Raw genomic sequence first — 24170 nt, 5'->3', positions numbered from 1 at the left:
CCCTTAGCAGTGTATTTCAGTAAATCTGCCTGTTATGCTTCCCAATCTGTCTCTGGTGAATCCTTTCACCCCATGTACCTCTGGCCTACACCCCAGCTCTTGTAAATAAATAAAATAAATCTTAAAAAAATAATTAACCTTTGAAAGCTGACCATAGAAGTGAAGCAACCAGGAAGGATGGAGAGGGGTTAGAACAGAGAGGGAAGCAGGCAAAATGGACTGTGTTGGTGGACTATGGGTAACTTGGTGGTGGGTGCACTATGGTGACAATACCTGGTGGGGGTATTCTTATATTACCGCAATTAAAATTTAATTAACTAGTCAAATAATCATACAAACATTTGACAATTTCCAGATCTAAAGTTCTCTAATGGGAGATTTCTTAATTCCAGAAGAACAGATAATAAGTTGGATAATAAGTTGGATTATTTCAAATCAGAGAAGTTGGGGAAATACTATAGGATAGACAGTCAGAACAGTGCTTCATCTCATCGTGAAAAGTTGCTCACATACCTGAGGAACAAAATGGAGAACAGGATGCGTGGAATGAGGGGAGATTTATACATGATGAAGCCAGAAAGATAGATGAAGCTCAGACAGTAAATCATAAGGATTCTGTCCCCATTCTAAAAAATCATGAGAAGCCAATTTTTTTAAAAGCCAATCTTTAATAGCTTCCATTAGATTAAATAGCATACCATAAATTTACTCATTTCACATGCATATTAAATAATTTTTAGCAAATTTAGAAAGTTATATATGCATCACCAGTTAATCAAACCAGCAAGGAAAAAATGATAAGAGTAGTGTTGTAGAATCCACTAAAAATAAACGGAGGTATTAACAATATTGATGCTACTGAGAACGCAAGGTGATGACTGAGCAACTTCAGTGTGATGAGATGAAGGTATGGGTTTCCTTATCAAGAAGTCACTAGGGGAAATGCAATGAACTGAAGCCAGATTGGAGAAGGGTGGAGCATCAGTGGGAGTTGAAGAAATGAAGAAAAAAAAAATCTAAACAACTTTATTGGAAGATTTGTCTGTAAAGGGAAGGAGATTCTTCAGCAGAGAGACAGGAATACAGACCTGAGAAATAATTTTATTTTAATGGAAAAATGTGTAAAACCTGTTAGGAAGACTGAGGGAGAGAAAGGAACTGATTATATAAAAGAGAAAAAGAGTAATTTGTAGTGTAATAAAAAAGTATCCATTTTTTAGCATATACTGAGTGCCTACCACACACGGTGGAGTGTTCCTTTCTAGTACTGTCAATCAATTTGAGACCCTTTTCACATAGGAATTTCTCACATATAAGATAGCAAAATGAAATAATGTCATTGAAAGGTGTTCTTCTAAAAAAGTTCTATATTTATGTAGTTAACATATTCATGCTATCCTCTAGGAAATGGTTTTTCTTACTGAAAATTTGTTTAAATCACCTGGTATGACCTTTATAGACTTGACAATTGCCCTGATCAATTTTCTACAACTCTCTGGTCTTACAGGGAAAAACCTTACTTGAAATAACTCCCAGAGGTAGTTAAACAAGGGGAAAAAAAATTCTCTCATCTCACTCTTAAACTTGACAGATAAAGATGAGGTTGTGTCTTAAATATCTCTCCAAATCCTAGTTTACATAGCCTTATTTTTCATCCATGATCAGGTGCTTTCACTTGGGAATCTGAATCACTCCCCTTGGTCCTTTATGTTCTGTATTTGGAAGAGAAATTGAGGAGTTTGAGGAGAATCAAGTTAAGTGAATGATCTTTCTCCCCACTGCTGTTGGAAAATGAGGGTGGCAGATACTGTCAGTTTCCTCCCTAATATTAAGTCCTTTCTTCTTTTTTTACTATCATTTTTGTAAAGCAGCAGTATGCACAGTTTAATTCTTTAAATCTGTTTACAGTTTCAGTAATGAGATGAATGAGACATAAACAAGATTCTTAGAACCTGATAGAAAAGTTGACTCTCCTTTTCTGAGCATTTCATATTGTTTTTCATTGCATAAACACGTCACGTGTGTGATGACTGTAGTTGTAGTAGCAATAGCATATTGCAACCTTGACGGGAAAGCCACAAGAATCATATTTGCTTTCTTGAGCCACTGAACTATATAGGAACTGCCTATCTATGGAGTATTTTTGTTTGTTTGTTTCTTTGTGTTTTTTTTTTGCACGAGAAACAAACACACTCATGTAAAAAGTAGGCAGACTTTTTCTGAAAATAACCATGTAATGAATATCTCATACTTTGGTGGTCATAATTTCTCTGTGGCAATTCCTCTTCACTTCTGTTGTAGACAATATGTAGACAAATGTGTATTCTGATGAAACTTCACATAAATGGGTCATGAGCCAAATATATCCCATGACCAGAGAAACATGCCTTAGCTGATAAAAATGTGAAACTGGGAACATCATTTTCTTGTATTTGTGTTCTAGTTAGTTATTGGGGTGCTTATTTTCTGGTGATTGGAAAAAAGGAATAAAGTAAAATCTATATAATGACAAATGAACGGGAGTGGTAGAAGGCAACCACAAGTTAATCAGTTTCTGTCTCTGGCTAAGAGACATTAGAATTTTGGAACAGTAGGAGAGAGATCTTGATTCCTATATTGGTAGCTGTATCAGTAGTAGTAACAAGTGCATTTTATTCATTGTATTAGTTTTTCTGTTTTGCCTGTTTACTAATATTAAAACAATCGTTTCCTGCTCTTTTTCTGTGCAAATAAGAACTTTTTAAACCTTTTGGGTCAAATATGTGTTAGTGGACTAACCTGGCAATCTAATCTTGAAATAAAGTAATAAATTTTGACTGATATTGAGAACTTACTTTTAAGCAATATTACTTTCTTAAGTTTATGCACATTGGAGTTGAAATATTTATAGTACCTAGAGCAATGGAAATGATAACATTTTAAACTGTACTTTTAAATAAGGTGACGTTAGTAAGTTTTGAGTCACTTTAGGTTTCCTTTTGTTTCTCTTTCCTCTTTTCCTCTTGCTCAGTTCTTCCTTCTTTACTTGTTTTTCTTTATTCTTGAATAATGCAACTTACAATCGCATGGGAAATTAAAAATTATGCTAATTGTGAAGAGAATCATAATGATCATTTTGGAAGAAAATAATGTTTAAAATTAAAATACAGGGCCTCCCTGATGGCACAAGGGGTTAAGCACAGCACTATGAAGCTATCTGCAGACACTGCAGCATGAGTTCAATCCCTAGCCAGGGAACTACCCACATGGAGCAGCAGACCTCTCCTATCGCACCTGCTGCTCCCCTCAGCAGTGTATTTTGATCAGTCTACCTGTTTTGTTCCCTGCTCTGTCTTTGGTGAATATTCTCACCCCCCATGCCTCTGGCCTGTACCCCAGTTCTTGTAGGCATAAATAAATCAATCTTAAAAATTAAAATATAAAACCACAAATGAGAAAATGTTATTAGATAGTATTTTATTTTATTATTTATATTTATTAATGACATACCATTATTTTACATCCTTGTTTTTGTTGCCACAATATAGCATTTCTCCTCTCAGGTGTAGTCACCATGGTTTTCCCACCATCAGATGGATCCATATGAGTTTTAGGTCCATATGGTTTGGATTCATATGAGTTTTAGGTCTAGAAAGAATATTGTAAAAAATAATTTATAGCAAAGTAGTAGACACAAGGAGGAGAAATAGAGGGGAAAAAATCATAAAATGGAAAAGAATGAGACTGATAGTGGCCAAAATGTATTGGAATCAGTCACTTGTTTCAACAACCATCAAATTCTTTAGGATAGAGTAAAAGAACTAACTGGTGTAATGTGGAACTATCAAACTTACTTTGGTGGTATTATACTTTGCATTATATCACTCTATGCACATGCATATCACTCTGTAAATGGCTATGGCTATACCATGTATATTTTGTATTGAAGTGACTTTCAAAATTATTCAATATATTATATATCTAATATAATGATGTATATTGTATAATTTTATTTTGTTGTATAAACATGCATAGTCACACATGTGAAACAAATGTTTTATAAAACTGTATCACTGTATACATACAGTCAGTTTTTATTCTATTTAATTCATGTTAAACTTTTTTGTTGTAATACATTATATTGATTTTACAAAAATGAAAAATGTCGGTGTAATGGGAAATGATTTAAGAGCTATGAATATACTATAGTCACACAGAAGTACGTCTATACAATTACATACAGTAAGTACACCATTGGCTTTTAGTAATGCAAGTTTTATTCTAATGGAAGAATGTGATTTATTCTAATGTATATGATTAACATTTTGCTTTTAAGGCAAATCTCGTGTCTCCTCTTTCTTTAATATTTTTCCTATTCCAATGTTCCTCTTAATAAATGGCCTACTTGTTGTTTATATCATGCTTTACTGATCCTGAAAAGTAAACCAAATCTGTAGATTTTCCGAAGTTATTACATACACAGAACAACATTGCAAACATTGCATAACAAATAAGGAGGAAGAACTAATGAGCTTACTTAGCTGCATCAGTATATTTGTAAATTTATCTGATTATTAGTGGATGTTATTACATAAGTTAAGAAATATATTTGAGGGCCTCCCCGGTGGCGCAGCAGTAGAGCGCTGGGTTGCGAAGCTGCCCGCGGCCTCTGCGGCGCCGGTTCAATCCCCGGCTGCTCCCCGGCCACCGGAGGAGGGTCCCACATGGCGCGCAGACCTCTCCTGCAGCCCGCTGCTCCCCTCATCAGTGTACTTCGGTCCTTCTGCCTGCTCTGCTCCCCGCTCTGGCTCTGGTGAATTCTCTCACCCTCCCGCGCTTCTGACTGTACCCAGCGCATGTATAAACAAAACAAACAAACAAGCAAACAAATAAATAAAGAAAAACATGCCTCTATTAAAAAAAAAAAAGAAATATATTTGATGCTTTCATGATGTATCCAAGAGTATATAAATTAAGCTTATTTATCTAAATGAGGGATCACATTGATTACAGAATATAAGGAAATAAAGTTTATCAGATTCAAAATAGTTTAGACAACCTGTGCTTAGTATAAATTAATAGAAATAATATTCATGTTGTAAATTATTAAATAGGTAGTTATGAAAATTATAAATACACTTATCTATGATATAAGCACTTGGACTAAATTTACATTTCAAAAATATTCACCTGGCATTACAATATTTTCATGTATTAAATACAACATGATTCTCTATAATAAATCAAGTTCGAAGATCAAAGAGAATGTACACAACTTTATTATTCTGGTGACTTGTAAGGGCTTTTGTGTGTGAGTATGTGTGTATGTATGTATATGAGTGTTTAAGATTAAATCATTTTTATAAATAGTCTAGCATTAAGACCATAGTTATTAAGTTGATTTTCTAAATAAGGTATCCTTAGGTATAGTTTAGAGATGAAACCAGATTGCCTGATAGATCATGTATAACATATTTTTTTAATCATTCCAAATATTAGTTTCTTCTCCACCAAAAATGAAAGAGTCGCTTCATCTGTATCTTTCTCCCAATTCAATATAAATTATATTTTGAAAAGAATGCTCATTGTTGGTATTCTTCCCATTTTGGTAGATATTTCACTTTCATACATAATATTCTAAGTTAATTAATTTATAATTAATGTCTTTATCTAGCTGGTACATATAAAATTGGTCATTTTTAAATTATAGAAATTAAAATAAGATGTTATACAATACTTTAAAATCTTACATTTGCCACCATTTATTAATGCAGGCATTGGAATTCAAACTCAAATGACAGTTTATGTTCCTGCCAGAGCTTCAAAGGAATTGCTTTCAAACTCAGCTGTGCATCAGCTTCATCTGAGGAGCATTTCAAAACCACTGATGCCTGAATCCGATCTCAAACTGTACTGGAATAGGTTCCAGGCATCAGTAAGTCTAAAACTGACAAAATAAGTATAGAATAATAATATTTATTATATATTTTCAGTTCATAACATGTGCCAGAAATGGCTTTATATAATTTAAATGTATTTATGTATTGAATTAAAAACAAAAAATAATTCTACTTATGAAATATGCACTCTGATTATATGCACAGAGAAGTTTAGGTCTTGCTCATGGTCACACAATTTTCAGCTAAGCAGTAAAAACCTGCAGACTAGCTTGTGGGACTAGGCTCTTCACTTCTGTGAATTCCTACCTTCAAGGAGCATTAGAATAGTTAAGAAGATAAAGAACTATCAACTAATTAATGTTGCATTGTGTAGTACTGTCAAAACAGGGAAATAGGATTTGGGGGGAAAATGATTGAGTTGTGACATTGGTGAAGTCACTAGAAAGAAAATGATGAGCCCAATCCTGAATCTGGCTTTGTTATTATTTAATTGATATAAACATATCTCTGTTTTTGATGCTTTGAATTTTATATATATTTATATATAATTAAGGTGACATTGGTTTACAACACTGTATATGATTCAGAAGTAAAGCACTGTACTTCTTAAGGTATATGTTACCACACCACACCCACCAACAAGGCACCCATAATCTTTTACCACAATCCATTGTGTACTCTTCCCCTTTTTTTTCTAAGCTCCACCTCCCCCTCTGGAACCTCAGTTTTAAGTCAGATTTCATTTGTTTTTGCATTGGTATTCTCCAACTTTTTGTTTCTTTATATTCCACAGTGGTATTTGTCTTCCTCCTTCTGTCTAATTTAGCTTAGCCTTTTTATTTTGCATTTTTCATTCTTTACATTTTTTAAATATTTTTATTAAAATAACACCGGTTTATGGTAAGGCATATAATTCAGAAATGGCGGATTGTACTCTTCCAATGTATGTTACCACACAACATCCAACACCAAGATACCTCTGGGCCTTTCTGTGTCCCCTCCTTCCTTCGCTCTTATTCTCCCTCTTCCATACTGGTGACCTCAGTTTTAGAGTCAGATGTCTCAGGTTTGTTTCTTTTTTGGCAGTGTCTGAATTTTGTATTGTTTCTCTATATTCCACATATGAACAAAATGATCCAATAATTGTGTTTTCCTTCTGGTGTTATTTCACTTTGCATAATCCCTTCCAGTTCTATTCATGTTGTTGCAAATGGCAAGGTTTCAACTTTTTTGTAGCTGAGTAGTATTCCATTGTGTATATATACCACATCTGCTTAATCTACTCACTTATTCTTAGGCAATTAGGTTGCTTCTATAACTTGGCTATTGCAATAGTGCTGCAATAAACACTGAAGTTTATAGACATGATGCCACCATTCCTGATAATTAATTTATATATACAGTTATACCAGTGAAACTTTGAGATGCAAATGATTTTTTTTTTTTTGGAACAAGGAAAAACTTCTGTGTTTTTCTCTTCACTGTATCCCAAGAATTTGTTAACACTTAGTTTATATCTCATCTATGCTATATTTATTTTACATTATTGTGCACATCCACAATCTAACTATTCTACATTAAAACCTCCAGGAAAGTGAAACTTGTGGCATCATCATATTTTCCAGTCCATACAGTTGTTTGTTTATAGAATAACCAGCTGTGGAAAATTATATTTTGAATTTGTAAATGAATGAAATTTTCATTAGAAATCAATAAAAATGTTGTTACAGTGATTTTTATCTTCTGGGTATTCTAGTGTACCAGTAGAGAATACTTCAGACAAATAGTAGGATAATTTTAAAAGGAAATGCTATTCAAAATGCCATTACATGACAAGATAAGCAGCTTGCACCCGAAAGAAAATCATCAAAGAGTCAGCAAAGAAAAAGAAGTACATCTTTCATCAAGAAAGTTTAAATAAGAAAAAAAAAAGTCAGTGGAACAACTACAAAATGCTTGCAGATGTAGATGTACATTTGACCCAGCTTCTTCCTTTCCTGATAGGCCAATAACTTGCCACTGCTCTTGAAGTTGCCAGTCTGCACTTCAGAGTGTCAGTGTCTAAAATAGTTCAAGTTATAACTTATTTACTCACTTCCTTTTATAAAACAGTGACTATGTATTTATTGTCATTATTTTTACTAAAGTAATATTGTATTATAACTTCATATAAATTTTAGGCATCATTATCAAAAATCAACCAACATTAAGTTCACCACTATAAGTCCAATTCTGTCCTTCACCAGTGGCCATATTTTGCTTCTTCAATCCGTATCACCCTATCTACTTCTTGCACTGCATTGCTCTGAAATATTTTATTCCCCTGAAAATGTTCCTATTAAATACCAGTTTGCCAGCAATTTCATTACAGCATAATTTTAAGAAAAAGATAAGGAAAAGGAGCAATTTCATTGATAGGAATCAGGTCAAATATATATCATAACACATAAATATAATGTAACACAGCTGATAGCCGCAATGCAGATCTCTTTTGAGTAATACAATTATAAAAGGCAGTACAAAAGAAAATCATCAAGTTTTTGAACTGTGCTATTAGAGTACATCTGACCCAGCTTCCTCCTTTCCTGATAGGCCATACTACTCATGTAGAAGATATACCTGGAATAATTCTAGAAAACCAAGGAATATGCTAAGAGTTGTTGTTTTAGGAAGGGTATTTTTGTGATGTGTGGACTGCATTGAGAAGGTAATCTCAGTTTTTATTATATATTGTTTAAGTAAGACCTTTTGACTTTGTGCTTGCCACTTTTTAAGCTCTTCTAACCTTGATCTCCTTTAGATCTGCAGGCTCTAGTACTACTGCCCATCGAGTAGATCCCTATGTGTCCTTCCATCATTATTGTATATTATGTGTTCTCAACAAATGCCTAGTGCCAGTGCCTAGACTTACTGAACTGTAGTTGCAAAAAGATGGGAATTAGATCTTAAAAGCATGGGTTAAATCCAAAATCCACCCCTTATATTTTCTTCTAATTAAAACTATGTAATTTAGAGTAACATATAAATGCTATTTAATTTCTATAACCTTCAGCTTTTTTCATCCCAAAAAATAAATAAATAAAGGAAAACTAGCACCTGCCTCACAGGGTAGCAGTAGGGAAGAATGATGATGCATATACTTACAAGAATGAATGTATGTATGTGAATTGTAAGGATTTATAGAAACATTACAATACCCTGCATATAGTGAACGTCTAATATTTATTGAATAGAACTGAACTAGTAAAAAGTAGTATCAACAATTGACTTAAAAGATAATGAACATACATAATTCAAGATCAATGGCTCTGTAAGCTTTCTACATTGTCATATTAGGTCCTCATTTACTTACTCCTTTACAGATAGAACTGGAATGAATAGTATAGTGAGTTCTGAGAAAATGCCTAATTTATACTTATGGCTTACAAATTTGACTTTTTCATTTCATTTTATTTGCATAAAGAGTTACAATTTCTTTGCAATTTTGTGGAAATAAAAGTAAAGCAGGAATTACAAATTAACCCCTCATCAGTTAACATTTCAGTCACTACTTAAGCAAATATTAGTAGGAATCCCAATATATGCTTATGAACATTTGGCTACAAGGACATCCTCCACAAACCTCATCTCTTTGCCCTTGAAGCATTTCACCTAGAGATTTTGCCAGGAATTGTTAATTCTTTCAGTAATTAATTAAAATTTCAAACATTTGGTAATTAATCATCTGGTGATAACAAAAAATAAAATTTTATTCTGAGGCAGATGTATTGTCAGATCATTTTCACAATGATGTTGTATATATTTCTTTAAATAATAAGCCTTTTTTTTTCATTCTATCAAAACCAGAGTGGTAAAATTTGCTGTTCTTGAATATGTTTTATTGCTCAAAAATGTGAGTTAATTCACATATGTACTTGACACAACCTCAATCCTGGATGCTTCCTTTTTCCTGCTTTGTCAGTTCAACTTCATATTTATTTTTTTCACAGAACTTTCAGAGCTGTTTCTTTTATTTAAATTTTATTGAGTTATCGTCTCAGTAAATGTTCTTAAATATATTAAAAAATCTGTACTCTGATATATCTTACTTGTTATATTCCTGTTATATTTTGTATTTTACTTTTTGGAATAAAATACCATTGTCCTCACTGATATATTAAACAATAGCAATGAAAATAATTTAATTTTGAAAAAAATCAATGTATTTTCCCATTTAGTTTTTCAACTACTTACTATAGAATGAGATTTTATATTTGTTTTAGCCACAAATTATGCTTCTTTCCAGCCAAAAATAATTTGAGGGAACTCTGTTATAAATAGATTACTCATAATTGTCCTGGGCTCAATTGCCCTTAGTCTCTGAAATTTTTAAAGTAAAATTTTATATTTATTGGTCTTAAGATAATTATGGCCCTTTTGGTCACAGCTAAAAAATTGAAGTTTAGTGAAATCATGTTATTTTTTAAATATGCCTACATACCCCCAAAGTGGAATTGATATGTTTTATGATACTTCACTGGATCAGTATATTTATGGCCTAGTGTATTGTTATTGAAGTGAATTTATATGTATTTTTATATGTTTGTCCTATAGCACAGAAATGAAACACCTGTGAGGAAGAGTAAAAAAGTGAAAAGTTGCATAAAGTATTAAGTATTAAGCTTCTAATAATACACACATTTGTTATTTCAAAGTATTGCTAAAAGTGAATTCTGTACTGCACAGCAATAAAAGTGTTAGCATTATTCTATTGTTATCACATTTACTCTCGACTATGTTCTATAGATTTCTTAATTTTCTCTTTTGGAATTTACCTAATGGAAATTTAACACGTCATTAAATTTAACAACTTGAGATGCATGGTAAAAGGTCATTCATCTTTTGTTGACCCTTCTCAAATCATTGTAATGTTCCATTCACCAGTCTTTGTTACAGTGAAAACATTTAGGCATAGGAAAAATGATGACTAATACAACTGCTTTTTAAATTCAAAATCAAATTCATGAGCTTTATCAACATTCAACCATAAAGAATATTTCTTCCAAATGTCTAATGGAGATGTCTTCCTTATAAGACATTGTGTTTTGAGTATTAATCAAGATCAAAATTCCTGACTCCATGCTATTTCAACATAAAGTTTGACATAATACATTATTAAATAATCCTATCACTAACTTTTATTCATAGACTTCATAAAAATTCCAATGAATCTATCTTTTCTGTACTAGATGTTAGTTTTGTATTACTATCATAAAAGTATTATAATAATATAAAAACAGGGCCTCCCTGGTGGCGCAAGGGATTAAGACACAGCACTATGAAGCAATCCACAGCTTCTGCAGCATGAGTTCGATCCCTGGCCAGCCAGGGAACGGATGAGGCAGACCTCTGCTGGCTCACCCGCTGCTCTCCTCAGCAGTGTATTTCAGTCCGTCCTTCTGTTCTGTTTCCCACTCTGGTGAATCCTCTCACCCCCCTGCACCTCTGGCCTGTACCCAAGTTCTTGTATGCATAAATAAATCAATCTTTAAAAAAAGGAATATAAATACAACACCCATCTATTGTCACACACTTCTATAGGAGAGAAGTTTGGGCACAGTGGGTGAGGCTCAGCTGGATACACCACTGCTAGCCTCACAAGCTGGAATCAGGTTCTTTTGGGCCAGGCTCTTATTTTAGTATCTGGGGAAAGATCCACTTTCAACCTCATTCATGTTGTCAGATTTCAGGACTTTTGCATTGGTAGAATTGAAGTCCCTATTTTCCTGCGTCTGTCAACCAGGGTTTATCTTTGAGCCTCATGGCTGCCCTCCTGTCTTCCAGTGCTTCCCATGGAGGCCCCTCCAGCAGAGGCAAATTCATCTCCCTTTTATGCTTCCAATCTTTTTTGGATTTTCCTTCTGCAACAAATCTCTGACCCTGACCGGGGAAATTTCTTTGCTTTTAAGGACTGATGCTCTTAGATTGAATCCACTGGGGAAAATCCAAGGATAATATCTATATTGTAAGGTTTATGACCTGAATTACATCTGCAGTGTTCCTTTTGCCATGTAATATTATATATTCACATGTGCCAGGGATCAGAGAACAGATATTTATGGAGGCCATTTGCCTACTATTTTATATTTTAAAACTATCTTTTGCTCCACTTTGTGCTAGGAAATTTTTCCATGTTTATAGGTAAGCTTAATGTTTTAGAGGGAGTTCTTCTGAAGATATTCCACCTTATAATTTAAATATCTTTTCTAATTAGATTTTAATTAGAAATTGATTAAGATCAAAGATAATGCATGAGTGTTTGAAGCTCAAAATCTGTAAAATGCTGATTGGTTCAGGTTGTACATAAACCCCCCATTGTTAATGGTATTTTTTTATTCAAAGTCTCATACTAATAGTTATAACCCTCAGATTTATTTTTCAGCTTATCATTTGTTTTTTCCTTTCCTGTTGCATCAGCTCTATCACTTTGTTTTTATACTGTTGAGATTTACCACTTTGTGCTACAGAAACCATTTTCTTATTTTCCTAAAATCTTTCAACTGCAATTTGTTCAGATCTCAATATGCTCCCTGTAAGAACTGAAGATGTTTAAGGACAAAAATGTTTATTTTATTTCTTAAGATAACCTTTTTTATTGGATTATTTCTAGAAATGTAGTGAAAAATTACAGTATTTAATCATTTGTTAAAGAGTCATGTTAAAAAGCACCTATATACATCTTTTTTGTTTTCCTATATTTTCCAATTCAGGGAATTTATTATTATTGGTTGCTATTTATTAACTTCACATCAATTCAAATTACAGTGTATGTTATTTCACTTTGATAATTGTGAAAATTATAATTGAAGTGTTATGAACATAATAGATTCTCAGGTGTATCTATAATTTGTATGTTGGATACATATGCTTTTCAAAATGAGCTTCAATGTGAAAGTGAGCACATTAGTGAAATAGTTACATGTGAGTAATTAAATATATCAATTGTTATGTATTAACCATAGAAATCACTGTGTTGTAAGATTAGAGTGTTTTCTGCCACTTCAGTTTTTCTTTTTTAGTATAATTTTAAATATAATGACCATGTTAGAATCTGACTGGTTTAGAGATACTTTCATTTATCAACTATGTTCTGTGGTTGTATATCATTTATGTCTATGATAGCTAAACCCAAGGGAAAAATTACCTGTTTTTCTATACCAAATATTGTATCTGAAGGACAAAATACAATAAACGTTTTTTTCCTATCATGTAGTTTATTTGTTCTCAAGAGCCATGTGCCAATACTCTGTATCAGGCCCTCCTATGTGTGTGAATTGATACAGTATCAGCAAGGGATTAAAAAAAAAAGGAAATATAGAGGAAACCAGGAATATTGTTATTTAAGATTTGACTCCTTACATAAAATAAGGGAAATAATTTACTGTTTATTATATCCTTTCGACTGTGTTTTTAGGCATCATTTTTTCCCCAAGCCTATAATTACCTTTTTATTGGTAAAACTTATTTTCCAGGATAAATTAATTAATATAATTTTAGTATGTAATTTGAATAAGTAAAGTATCATTTTATCGTGAGGTCTTGCTTCAGCCTATCAGAAACTAAATGAGGTTCATTTATGCCCCAAGTCTCCTCTATATCTAAGAGAATTCATTATCTCGTTTCCTTCACCTTACTGTTTAGGAATAGAAGCTTAGCAAGTGTCTAATAGTCTGTCTAATAGTGAAAATCGCATTAAGCTGTGTGTGTTATTTGAAAGATACCTAGAGACCTGCACCTTCTTGTAGCTAATCTCTATCCAAAATGCACACTTTATGTCATAAAGTCTGATGGGAGACCCACAGTTTTATTGAGTAATCCAACTATTGTTTTATTCTCATCTATGCTATATTCTATTTTTTACTGACTAGTTTAGGTTTTTCTGAATGATTTGAAGTCAATTACACGTTTAGAGATTGTTTGCTAAATATACTCTCACCTGCCTGTTATTTGGGGTTTATGTTTCCTGAATCTATGGCTTAAGGATGCAACTTCTTGAATAGCACAGTTGACTGAGATTTGCTAAGCCTGTTCTGGGTGGAGAGACAAATCACTTTAGAAACAAGTTCTTCTTCACTGCATATTTTCGGGTTTTAAAAGTCATGGCAAAAATAACATTTCTTATTAGAAATTTGCTTCATTGGAAACATATCAGAAATGCATTTAGTCTGTAAACACAGTCTGTTGAGTACTTCAGCTGCATCCCCCTAAAGGAAAAGTTGTTCCACTTAATCTGCCCTAGTTATGCTTTTGTAGTAATCTGAGAGGAAATGGGAGTCATGCATCTTCCATGTCCTTCCTTCAAAATCCCCAAACCAGAAAGAAGTGAAAATGTTTTTTTCTAGACATTGATACAAGAAAATATTAAGAAGTAGAAGAAACAAAATAAAGCCAAAGGGATAAACATTAGAAGCTTGCTTAAACAGCTTTGGCCTCATATAATTGCTTTTCTGTCAGCAGGATTATTAACAATTTTGGACATTTGAAAATTAAATTAACATCCTGAAAATATTTTACAGAATGAGATAGAGCATGATACATGAAACATAATGACCCCACTGAAATTCAGCCAAGCCAGTGCAGCTACTCATTTAGACAGAGAAGACAACTAGTTAATCATCACTGAGCAAATTAGACAGAGCAAATTAGTTTGCCACATTCCACCGTCTTAGCTACCAAAAAGAATATATGCCACTAATTAGAATGAAAGAACTCTGAGCATATGATTATCTATATAGAAAGAGAAAGCAAAATTGTAGTTTGAATTGCTTCTATCAAAGCTGAAGCCTAGGTTACATAGGTATAAATTACGCATATTTAAGAACAGCTTTAGCATTTTCTTGCATTTTGGCCTAAATAATATAAACGTTTTTTCCAAGGTTATTTAGGTTTCTTTGGGACTGCATACACACACATTCAAACACATGAAACATAAAAACATTTAAAAGTGGTCCCTTTAATTGATGATTAAAATAGCCATATAAAAAAATAAAATAAAATAGCCATATCAATATTCCTTGCGTGGTATTTTTTTCTTTCAAAAAGTTTATTGCTGTTGCATGTGAAATAAATATTTAGACTTAGTTTATCACTGGAGATTAATCTGAAATCATATTTTGTAGCCTTAATTAGCATTCATTTGCTTAATTGTCATTCTCAGCCCCATCATTTCCATTTTTCACTAACTTGAACAATGCTATCTTCTGCTGTTTGCACTTTAATTTAAATTTCTATTAAGGTTTATGAACAGTAATAAGGTCCTGTTTGAATATTCATTAGCTTCTGAATTGTGAGCTATGAAAAGGTGCTTTCTTTTACCTTAATGAAACTGGCACAGCATGGGACTGATCAGTTGTGACATTTGATTTGAGGCATCCAGTGAATTTTCTCATTGTTTATTGACACATCTTGTCCAAACAGCTCCCTCGCAAGTGAGCGGAGTAATGAAGGAGAGAGTTCTGCAGCGGAGTGTCGAGCTTTCCTGGCAGGAACCAGAGCATCCCAATGGAGTCATCACCGAATATGAAATCAAGTATTACGAGAAAGTAAGTGCTAAGAACAGCTGAAATGTACAACCATGTGCGGTATGTCTCGTGTTATCCTTCTGCACTGTAGACTAAAGCTGGTCATTATGCCTCTATTTGGAGCTACTTCAGAATTCTGAGTTAATTTTAGCCATTTTAATAACCTTCTCCCTGAATCTCTAGTTCATTACAATTATGATTCCTGTATATTGAGGTTCTGTGGTACACAAATGAAAATACTCCACTATATTTATTCAATATTTAATGTCATAATAATTAGGTAAAATCGGGAACATTTAGGATGGTATGGCTAAGGACCGATATCATAATAATTAGATGAAGGGTGTTTTACCACCACAAAAACCACATATAGACCTATACATGTTTTAAAAATGTTTTCTTTAGGATGTCTCTTGGGCTCTTAATGATTTATCTTAATTATATGGTTTACGTGCGCATGATGGCGATCTCAAATATATAATGATTTGGAGAAATAAGAATATTTCTGTAATAAATATGTAGTATTGCCCAAACTTCAGAATCAGATGATGATATTACACACCTTTAAAATTTCCTCTTAGATGTATTAGGAGTGTTTTAGATTAGTCACGTTTACCATTTCTTTACACTCCCTTCTGTGAGTAAAAGTGTGGCTCAAACCAAGTGCTGACCCTGAAATTTTATAGTGACTACATTTCAGTAAACAGTGGTTTATCTAAATACCTGATTGTATTTAGATGTAATATGATAATAGGAACTAGGCATAATATAATACCAGTTATGCCTAGTTAATGTATGTTCGATCTAGAGAAAAGGGAGGAAGAGAGAGAGAGAGAGAGAGAGAGAGAGAGAGAGCAAGAGAGAGAACAAGGAAAGGTGGGGGGAAGGGGGGAGTGGAGACTGGACCCTGATCACAAATTATTATCTAGGTTCCTCCTCACAGCAAACACTGTTTCCAGGTTTGAAACATGGAAACCATTAGCATTAATGTTACTAATAGTAGTTGTAATAATAAGTGTTACTATTATTGACTTAATAGAGTTAATTGTGTTGTAATAACCATTTTAACCATTCAGGCCATTTTTCAAAATAGGAGCCTAAAGCTTTGGGAAAACTTTGGGGATCAGTTGACTTGATTGGGTAAATTAAATTCATGCTGTGCATTGGCAATAGATTTTTTTTTCCCTTTGAAAAGAAAAAGATTACATTTAGATTTAATGTTCAGATTAAGTTTAAAATATTTTCAGTATGAATTTCATGACTTCCATGACTAAATTTACATTTTAAATAAATACATTTTGTACCAGGGGAAACAATTTTGTACTAGGGGATACATTACTTGTTCCATCAAATGTGTTTCTGAGAGAATCCTCATTTTAAATGTTGTTTTGTTATGTCTATTTTTTAATGAACTATAATACTTATAGCCTCTTCTGCAATTTAATGTTTTAAGAAAGTCAATAAAATATATTTTTTAAAAATCTGATGAAGAGAACTATAGATGCTGTGTTGGTTTGGTGACATACATCTGGTGACATATATCTGAATATCTTTAGTTTTTAAAAAACACTTTATTTGTTCAAATAGTTACTTTTCTATTTAGTGTGACAGAAAGAATTATGTACTGATCTTACAAATTAGGCAATTAATAGAAGATAACAATAGAGTCATATTGTAATATATGTAAGAATGTGATACATAGTTACATATTACATATATATGTATATCTCATGTCATCTGTTATCAGTTATGCCTAGTTCATTTATTTGGGAAAATATATATTTATAATTCTATCATTTTAATAAATGAGTATAATGAAGACAATCACAAAACAGCTTTACCAAATCCAGTTTAATTTAACATTTATTTATACATTTGCAAATATCAGTCTGAAAGCAAATCAAACAACCAGACTGACATTTTCAAATTTCATTAGTTTTATCTAAACACAGGTGTTTGTTATAGAACAAATAAGAAACTGACTAAAATAATACAGTTTGAGGAGTGGGCTTTTTAATATTTTTCATAGTCCATTAAAGCATTTAAATTAAGTTTTAACATTTTATTCATTTGAATATTGTTTTGATGAAGTTTTTAAATTCTGAAAATTTATATCTATTTCATTAATTTTCATATATAGTGTGATAAATCTATTTTTAAACTGCAAGCTTCAGTTTTCACATTGGCAAAAATGAGGAAAATGATGAATCCTCATTTTTGATAAGTGAAGTTTTTAAGATGTTAAACTATGAGTTATATAATACTTTACTTTTATTCTGATAATTCCCATTTGAAATATTCCATTAATTTTTTTATAAAACTGGTTTTCACCTGAGAATGCATTTTAAAAAAATCAGTTGCCTTTTCATTTTACTGTGTAGTGTTATTACCTAAATTTCTTGATTTAATAACCTCATTTGTAGTATATGATTTTTCACTTGCTGAATAACATTGAGGGCATTTATTAAGAGAATTACATTATGAAATGAAGACCTCCCAAGCCATAGATTTTACAGGTGTACCCTTGCTTTGTTCAGAAGGACCTGATTACATTTATGGCTAAATAGTTCTTGCCACTGAACTCTCCAACAAATCAAAGCTGGAAACATCATAAATGTTTTAACAAAATTATTTCTATTTGAAATTTATAGAACAAAGGCGTGTGTTCACATTTACATTTTATATTATCTTGAAACAACTCAATGTTATAATATTCCACAGGGTACAGTGTAGCTCTTATAAAAACAATGCAGCAAATTGAAATAAATTGCAAGAATTGGCTGTCAAATTGTCTGGTTGCAATCACAATTAAATATTCCCTGTATATATTGTTTCTAGGATCAAAGGGAACGGACCTACTCCACAGTAAAGACCAAGTCCACATCAGCCTCCATTAATAATCTGAAGCCAGGAACAGTATATGTTTTCCAGATTCGGGCTTTTACTGCTGCAGGTTATGGAAATTACAGTCCCAGGCTTGATGTTGCTACTCTAGAGGAAGCTACAGGTAAAATGTTTGAAGGTAATTACCACCTTTGGATTGGATTTTTACTCTTCATAACAGTTACATATTCTTTTCAGTATTGTGGGTGATGATTTGGTTAAAGATTGTTTTTTATATATAAAAGTTGAAATATATGTGTACTTCGTAAAGTCTATTCAGAACAATAACTTGAAATTTGCTACTTTACTTTATAATGTTAGAAACTTGTGATTTAAATTCAGTTCTTTAATGCATACTGCATTTATTTTAAGAAGATGAAATTAGAAACAGAAACAGCACTCATTCAGTTGTGTATTGGCACAGGCTGTTTTTGTAGATTCCTCCCTCTTCAGCTCCCCAAATGATCTTATACAATTTGTGTCAGTGAAAACTGCTGCCTCACAACCCATTCCCTCCACCAGCAAAGAGAGGATGTACCCCATGGTAGGCCAGAGAAAGACGATATGTGAAAATTTGTAAATTTAAACTACTTGCTCTTTAGCAATGATTTCACAAATTGGCAGTAAGTAAAAGAATATAGAATTTGTATTTATTTTTATGTTCAAAATCTTTTGCATTTTTTGAAATATTTAGTCCATAATGAAGGACATATTTAAAGTATATGTAAAATATTGAGAATAATTAATCATTCTTTATTCACTACCACTCTCAATTATATGCAGTGTTGTAAACCAGTGTTACTTCAGTTACAAAAAATGGAATGTCACCAATATCTTGAATCACATTTATTATTTTATGTTTTATAATGCAACTTTGGAAGCTAACAAGAACACGTGTATATAGTATATCACAAATAAGCAGATCGATCTTGGAATGCATGTCCCAGTTTAATGTCATAAGTCAAGTTGAGAACAGCTTGAGTACCACTGCTGGGTGCTCTTCAGCTAAGCCGAGGTCTCAGGATATGTCTCTGTATTGTGAAGTTTTTTATTTCTTCGTATGATAGTGCAGGCACAAAATACACCAGCTCTTTTGTTACCTCCTCTTCCGACTAATCTAGGTTTCCTGAAAACTTTTTTATAAAAGTGAACTAAAAGGTTACATGATTTTCTTTCCTTAATTTTTAATAAAAAACTTTTAATTATTTCAATAACATTGATCAAATTATTTTGATATCAGAAAAATATTTGTAGATGTTATTAAAGGTAGTTAAATTGATAAATATTCCTTATATAAGCCAATGCTTGTTAAGTTTGATAATAATACTCTTACAAAATCTCTTTGTTTCATTTTTAAGTAAAGCAGTGACAATCAGAACCACAAACTTTGAAATAAGTTTGAAACATAATTCAAGTATAGTTGTAGATTAAAAGCATGTTTAAAAAATGTCACATAACTTGGCATGATAAGTTAATGCCTTTATTCTTTATTAACTCTTTTAAATTGAGTATGTAAGATTAAAAATGAGAATATTTAAGTTCAATGACCCCCAATACATTAAAGCATTTTAAGATTTCAACATTTAAACGTTTGATTGGTGATGTATTCTAGAAGTAGTCAACTTAGACTGGTCTCATGATATTAATTTCTGATTTCTAATATAGTATAATACTTCAAATGACATTTTTATGTATTCTAATGAATGGTTTAAACAAATTAGATCATTAATTAGTTATCTCACATTTATCTAAGACATCCTTTATCATTTAAACTGCTAATTTAAAAAAATTTCAAACTGAATTTGTGTATTTTTCTGACTTTGTAAATTGAGACTTTTGAACTAATTATTAAGTACTGAGGTTTGTTGATATTATTTTCATTATTAAAAAATAAAGTAACAAGGACTCAAAGAGATAAGATGAAATAGTGGGACCTGAATCATCACATGACATGAATGCTAAAAATCTGTTTTGCATTAGAAATACTTTGATTTTTACCATCTAAATATAAAGTTGACTAAAGAATGATCCGTATCTCTTTTTCCTACTATTGTGTTGCCAGTACCAACTATAGGGGTGTATATATATATATATATATATATATATATATATGCCATATATATAAATATATATGGCAGTGACTAAAAAAACAAGGAAGGAATACCTCTCAGTCATCAATATAGGACAGACTATCAGTATCAGCAGTGTTAGTAGACATATTCTTGGGTTCGCATCACTGATCTACCATGTGCAGTTGTGAGACTTCAGATGAGCTACTTTCTCTGTACCTTACTTGTTAGGGTAGCAATACCAACTCACAAGGTATTCTGAGGATTAAATAACTTTATGTACACAAAGTGCCTAACGCATGGAAAGTCTCAAGTGTCAGCTTTGACTTCTTATTTTTTTTTTAAAGATGTATTTTATTTATTTTATACATACAAAGCTTGGGTGTAAGCCAAAGATGCAAGGGAGAGGGAGGAGAGGATTCATCAGAGACAGAGTGGAGAGCAGAACAGCAGACTGACTGAAATATACTGCAGAGGAGAGCAGTATCCACTGTGGATACTGCAGAGGAGAGCGGCCCACTGTGCCATGTGGGTCACCTCCCCAGCCAGGGATCGAACTGATCCTGTAGTGAATGCTAATAGCTTCGTAGTGCTGAGTCTTAACCCTTTGCACCAGCAGGGAGGCCCCAGCTTTTACTTCTTAATTACCATAGATATTCTCAGGTTTTTGGTTTCAGGAACCCTTACAGACTTTTAAAACATCTTTAGAGTTCCCAAGGGGATATTGTTTATTTGAATAATATATGTCAGTATTTACCACATTTGAAATTAAAACTGAAAAATGGTTCTTTAATAAAACTTTTTCTTCTAAATTTTTATCTTAAGTGATTATTTTTTTTCTGTCACTTTTTTTTATTGCAGTAATACTGATTTACAATGTACTGACATATGATTTGGGGGAATTGGTTACACCTCTTCAGATGTGTTACCACACCACGCCCATCTCCAAAGCACATATAATCCTTTACCATAGACTAAAGAACAAGTACATACAAAACAAATTTCATTAGTTTTTAGAATGATGATGTTATCACTTATCAGGTAACTTATGGAAAACTCAACTGTGCATTTGTGAGCATATGATAATATTTTTCATTATATGACATATTACATGAACAGAGTTTTAAGATATAAATCCCCCTCTGGAAGGACTCTCTGGAGTTCCCAAATCACCCTTTGTAAACTTCAAATTTAGGGCCTCCCTGGTGCCACAAGGGGTTAAGATGCAGCCTGTGAAGCTATCCGCAGCATCTGCAGCACGAGTTTGATCCCAGGCCAGGGAGCAGCCCACATAGTGCAGCAGACCTCGCCTGACTCTCCTGCTGCACCCCTCAGCAGTGTGCGTCAGTCTTTCTGCCTGTTCTGTTCCCTGCTCTGTCTCTGGTGAATCCTCCCCCACCCCGCCCCTACACACACACACACCTCTGGCCTATACCCCAGCTCTTGTATGCATAAATAAATAAATCTCTAAAAAAAAAAGAAAGGAAAACTTCAAATTTAGCACAAGGTTCTATCCTACAAGTCATGGATTCATGGAGACACATGACATACTTGATGCTCGCAGTTTAAAATTTATTGAAAAAAGAGATTGATACACAAATCTGGCCCTGCATTCAGGTACTGATAGAGTGCATAGGTCAATCCTTTTCTACTGTCAGGGAGTAGCCGACACATTAGAGGAAGCAGGGCCAGAGGGGAGATGACACTGAATAGAAGTCACTTGAGTGCTATTTGTAAAGAGAGGTGAAATAGATTTTTCTTTTTAAATGTATATCACACATTTATCCCAACAACGTTCTAAATCCAAAACTGGACACAGGGGCTAAAAATAAAATTTCATTTCACTACTTATTAAAGCAATACCGGTAACTTTCACAAGAAAAGTATAAACTTAGTTAAAAATTATCAAATCCTCCAATGACTTGGTTATAGATATTCATAATATGTACATTTAAAGCTATATATTAACTGATACAGTGGAATATGATTTGAGGAAATAACTTGCCAAATTATCCCAAAAACACCCTATAAGCTTTTATAATCTGAAACAAACATCAAAATGAGGTAACCAAATGTAAACGGGGAATATAGCTTTCTAATGAAGGCTGAAAAATATTTTCATGAGTTGGAAGATTTCATTCAAAATAATATGCCGCAATTTAAGAATCTTAACAAATTACATTTCAGAGAGCATATAAAATCTAAATATACTTTCACATTTTCCTCAACAAAAGGTATTCAAAATAGAAAATCCTAATGAGATTGTGACACCTGGAAACCATGAGTTGTTTTCTCTCATTTGTTTGTTTGGTTTTTTGGGGTGGTAAATGAGGTGCAAGAGGGGAAGGCCTAAATAAATAAATCTTAAAAAAAATAAAGAGGGGAGGGCCAAAAAAACTCAAAGATAATAATTGATGCAAAAAAAAATCCACAGCAGAGTTAAAATAGTAAAGCTGTTATCATTTTAAAGGAGGAAGAAGCAACAAACCAGCATCTGCTTGCTCTCTGGTGTGTCACCCATACACAGCAACTGGATACCAATCAAATATTCTTTCTCTTTTGCCAGCCACAAAGTTGCCCACTGCGCATGACATCTTAAAATCCCCTTCTTTGCAAAATCAACTTTACTCTTTCACAATTTTAAACTGTAATGTGGTGATATGGCAATTATAAATTAGCTTATAATATTCATTATGCATGAAGTAGATGGAAATATTAACCATGCTTGTGGATTATGGAAAGATTAAAGTGTAAACCTGACTATAAAATTATATAAATAAATATTCACAAATTCTAATTCACCATTCACTGGAGTTTAGTTTTCCCACTGGAGTTCTGTTTCAGAACCTAAGGGAAGAACTGAGTTTAAGACAAGCAAAGAATTAGACCCATGGGAAACATTGACTGAATGGAAATAATTTCTACACATGTATTTTTTCCTTCCTCATGAACAGGATTACTGCATTCTTTTTCTTCTCTCCTTTCTCTCTCTCTCTCCATATATCTATATGGAGGAAGGTAAAAGCAAAACAAAACAAAAAAACAAACAAGCAAAAATCTTTTTTTTTCTCTATTTAATGTTAATAGGCTATTATACAGAAATTAAAACTCAAAAGTTGCTTTCTTTTTCTTCTTTTTTCCCCCTTGTTTAGCTACCTCAGGGAACAAATCAGCAGGTGTGGAATTAGGGAGTTGTGTAATGTCTCTGTTAAGAAACTGTTAGACTGGGGCTATTTTTAGTGTTTCTCAATATAAGAGCTAACTATAGTTAGCATGGGTTTACAAAATTAAGAAGTGAGTTATCAAAATGTAGAAGTATAGATAAACTAGAGAACAAAACAGTCAGAAAAGAACTTTATACTTCCTGTTGCCGCAAGATTCACTCTGCCTGCATATAATTTTCTACTCTAGGGACTTTGCCCCTTGCCACTGAGAAGGAGCAATATTTTCCATCTTGCCAAAATCATTTGTTGCTTGTTTCAGAAATAAACAAACTCTATTAGTGACATTATATGTTGTATATTTGCAGCTGGATCATTTATTGGAATATACATTTTCACTGTTTCATATTCCTTTGATTATTTTATGAAGTCTATGCTGGTATTAAAGCATAATACTCTGGGGAAAATATGACAATTGTGAATTAAAGTATAAGTAAAGCTTCACTAATTTGGAAAATGGAAGTGACAAGACTGTGTGACTTGATGAAGAATTGGAATCAGAAGCTTCTTTAAAAGGACATGTAAACATACACTGTTCCCAAAGAGACTCTCACACAG

At 32.7% G+C, this 24170-nt stretch overlaps 1 protein-coding gene across 5 annotated transcripts in view; it reads left to right on the top strand.

Moving 5' to 3' along the window:
- The window catches only part of EPHA7 (EPH receptor A7), a 163689-nt gene that overhangs the window by 115551 nt on the left and 23968 nt on the right, over window positions 1-24170 (top strand). For 3 of the 5 annotated variants that reach the window (XM_037520118.2, XM_037520117.2, XM_054699036.1), the window contains exons 6-7: window positions 15336-15460; window positions 18278-18461. In XM_037520118.2, coding sequence (XP_037376015.1) covers window positions 15336-15460; window positions 18278-18461 — 309 coding nt within the window. The remainder of the gene's footprint in view (window positions 1-15335; window positions 15461-18277; window positions 18462-24170) is intronic. The other 2 variants (XM_037520121.2, XM_037520119.2) reach the window with 1 other exon arrangement.

Source organism: Talpa occidentalis, unplaced genomic scaffold (genome assembly GCF_014898055.3).
Source record: "Talpa occidentalis isolate TD23 unplaced genomic scaffold, MPIMG_talOcc4v2.1 talOcc4.2, whole genome shotgun sequence".
Classification (NCBI taxonomy): Eukaryota; Metazoa; Chordata; class Mammalia; order Eulipotyphla; family Talpidae; genus Talpa; species Talpa occidentalis.
Note: the sequence above shows the minus strand (reverse complement) of the source record. Positions and strands in the feature narration are given on the sequence as shown.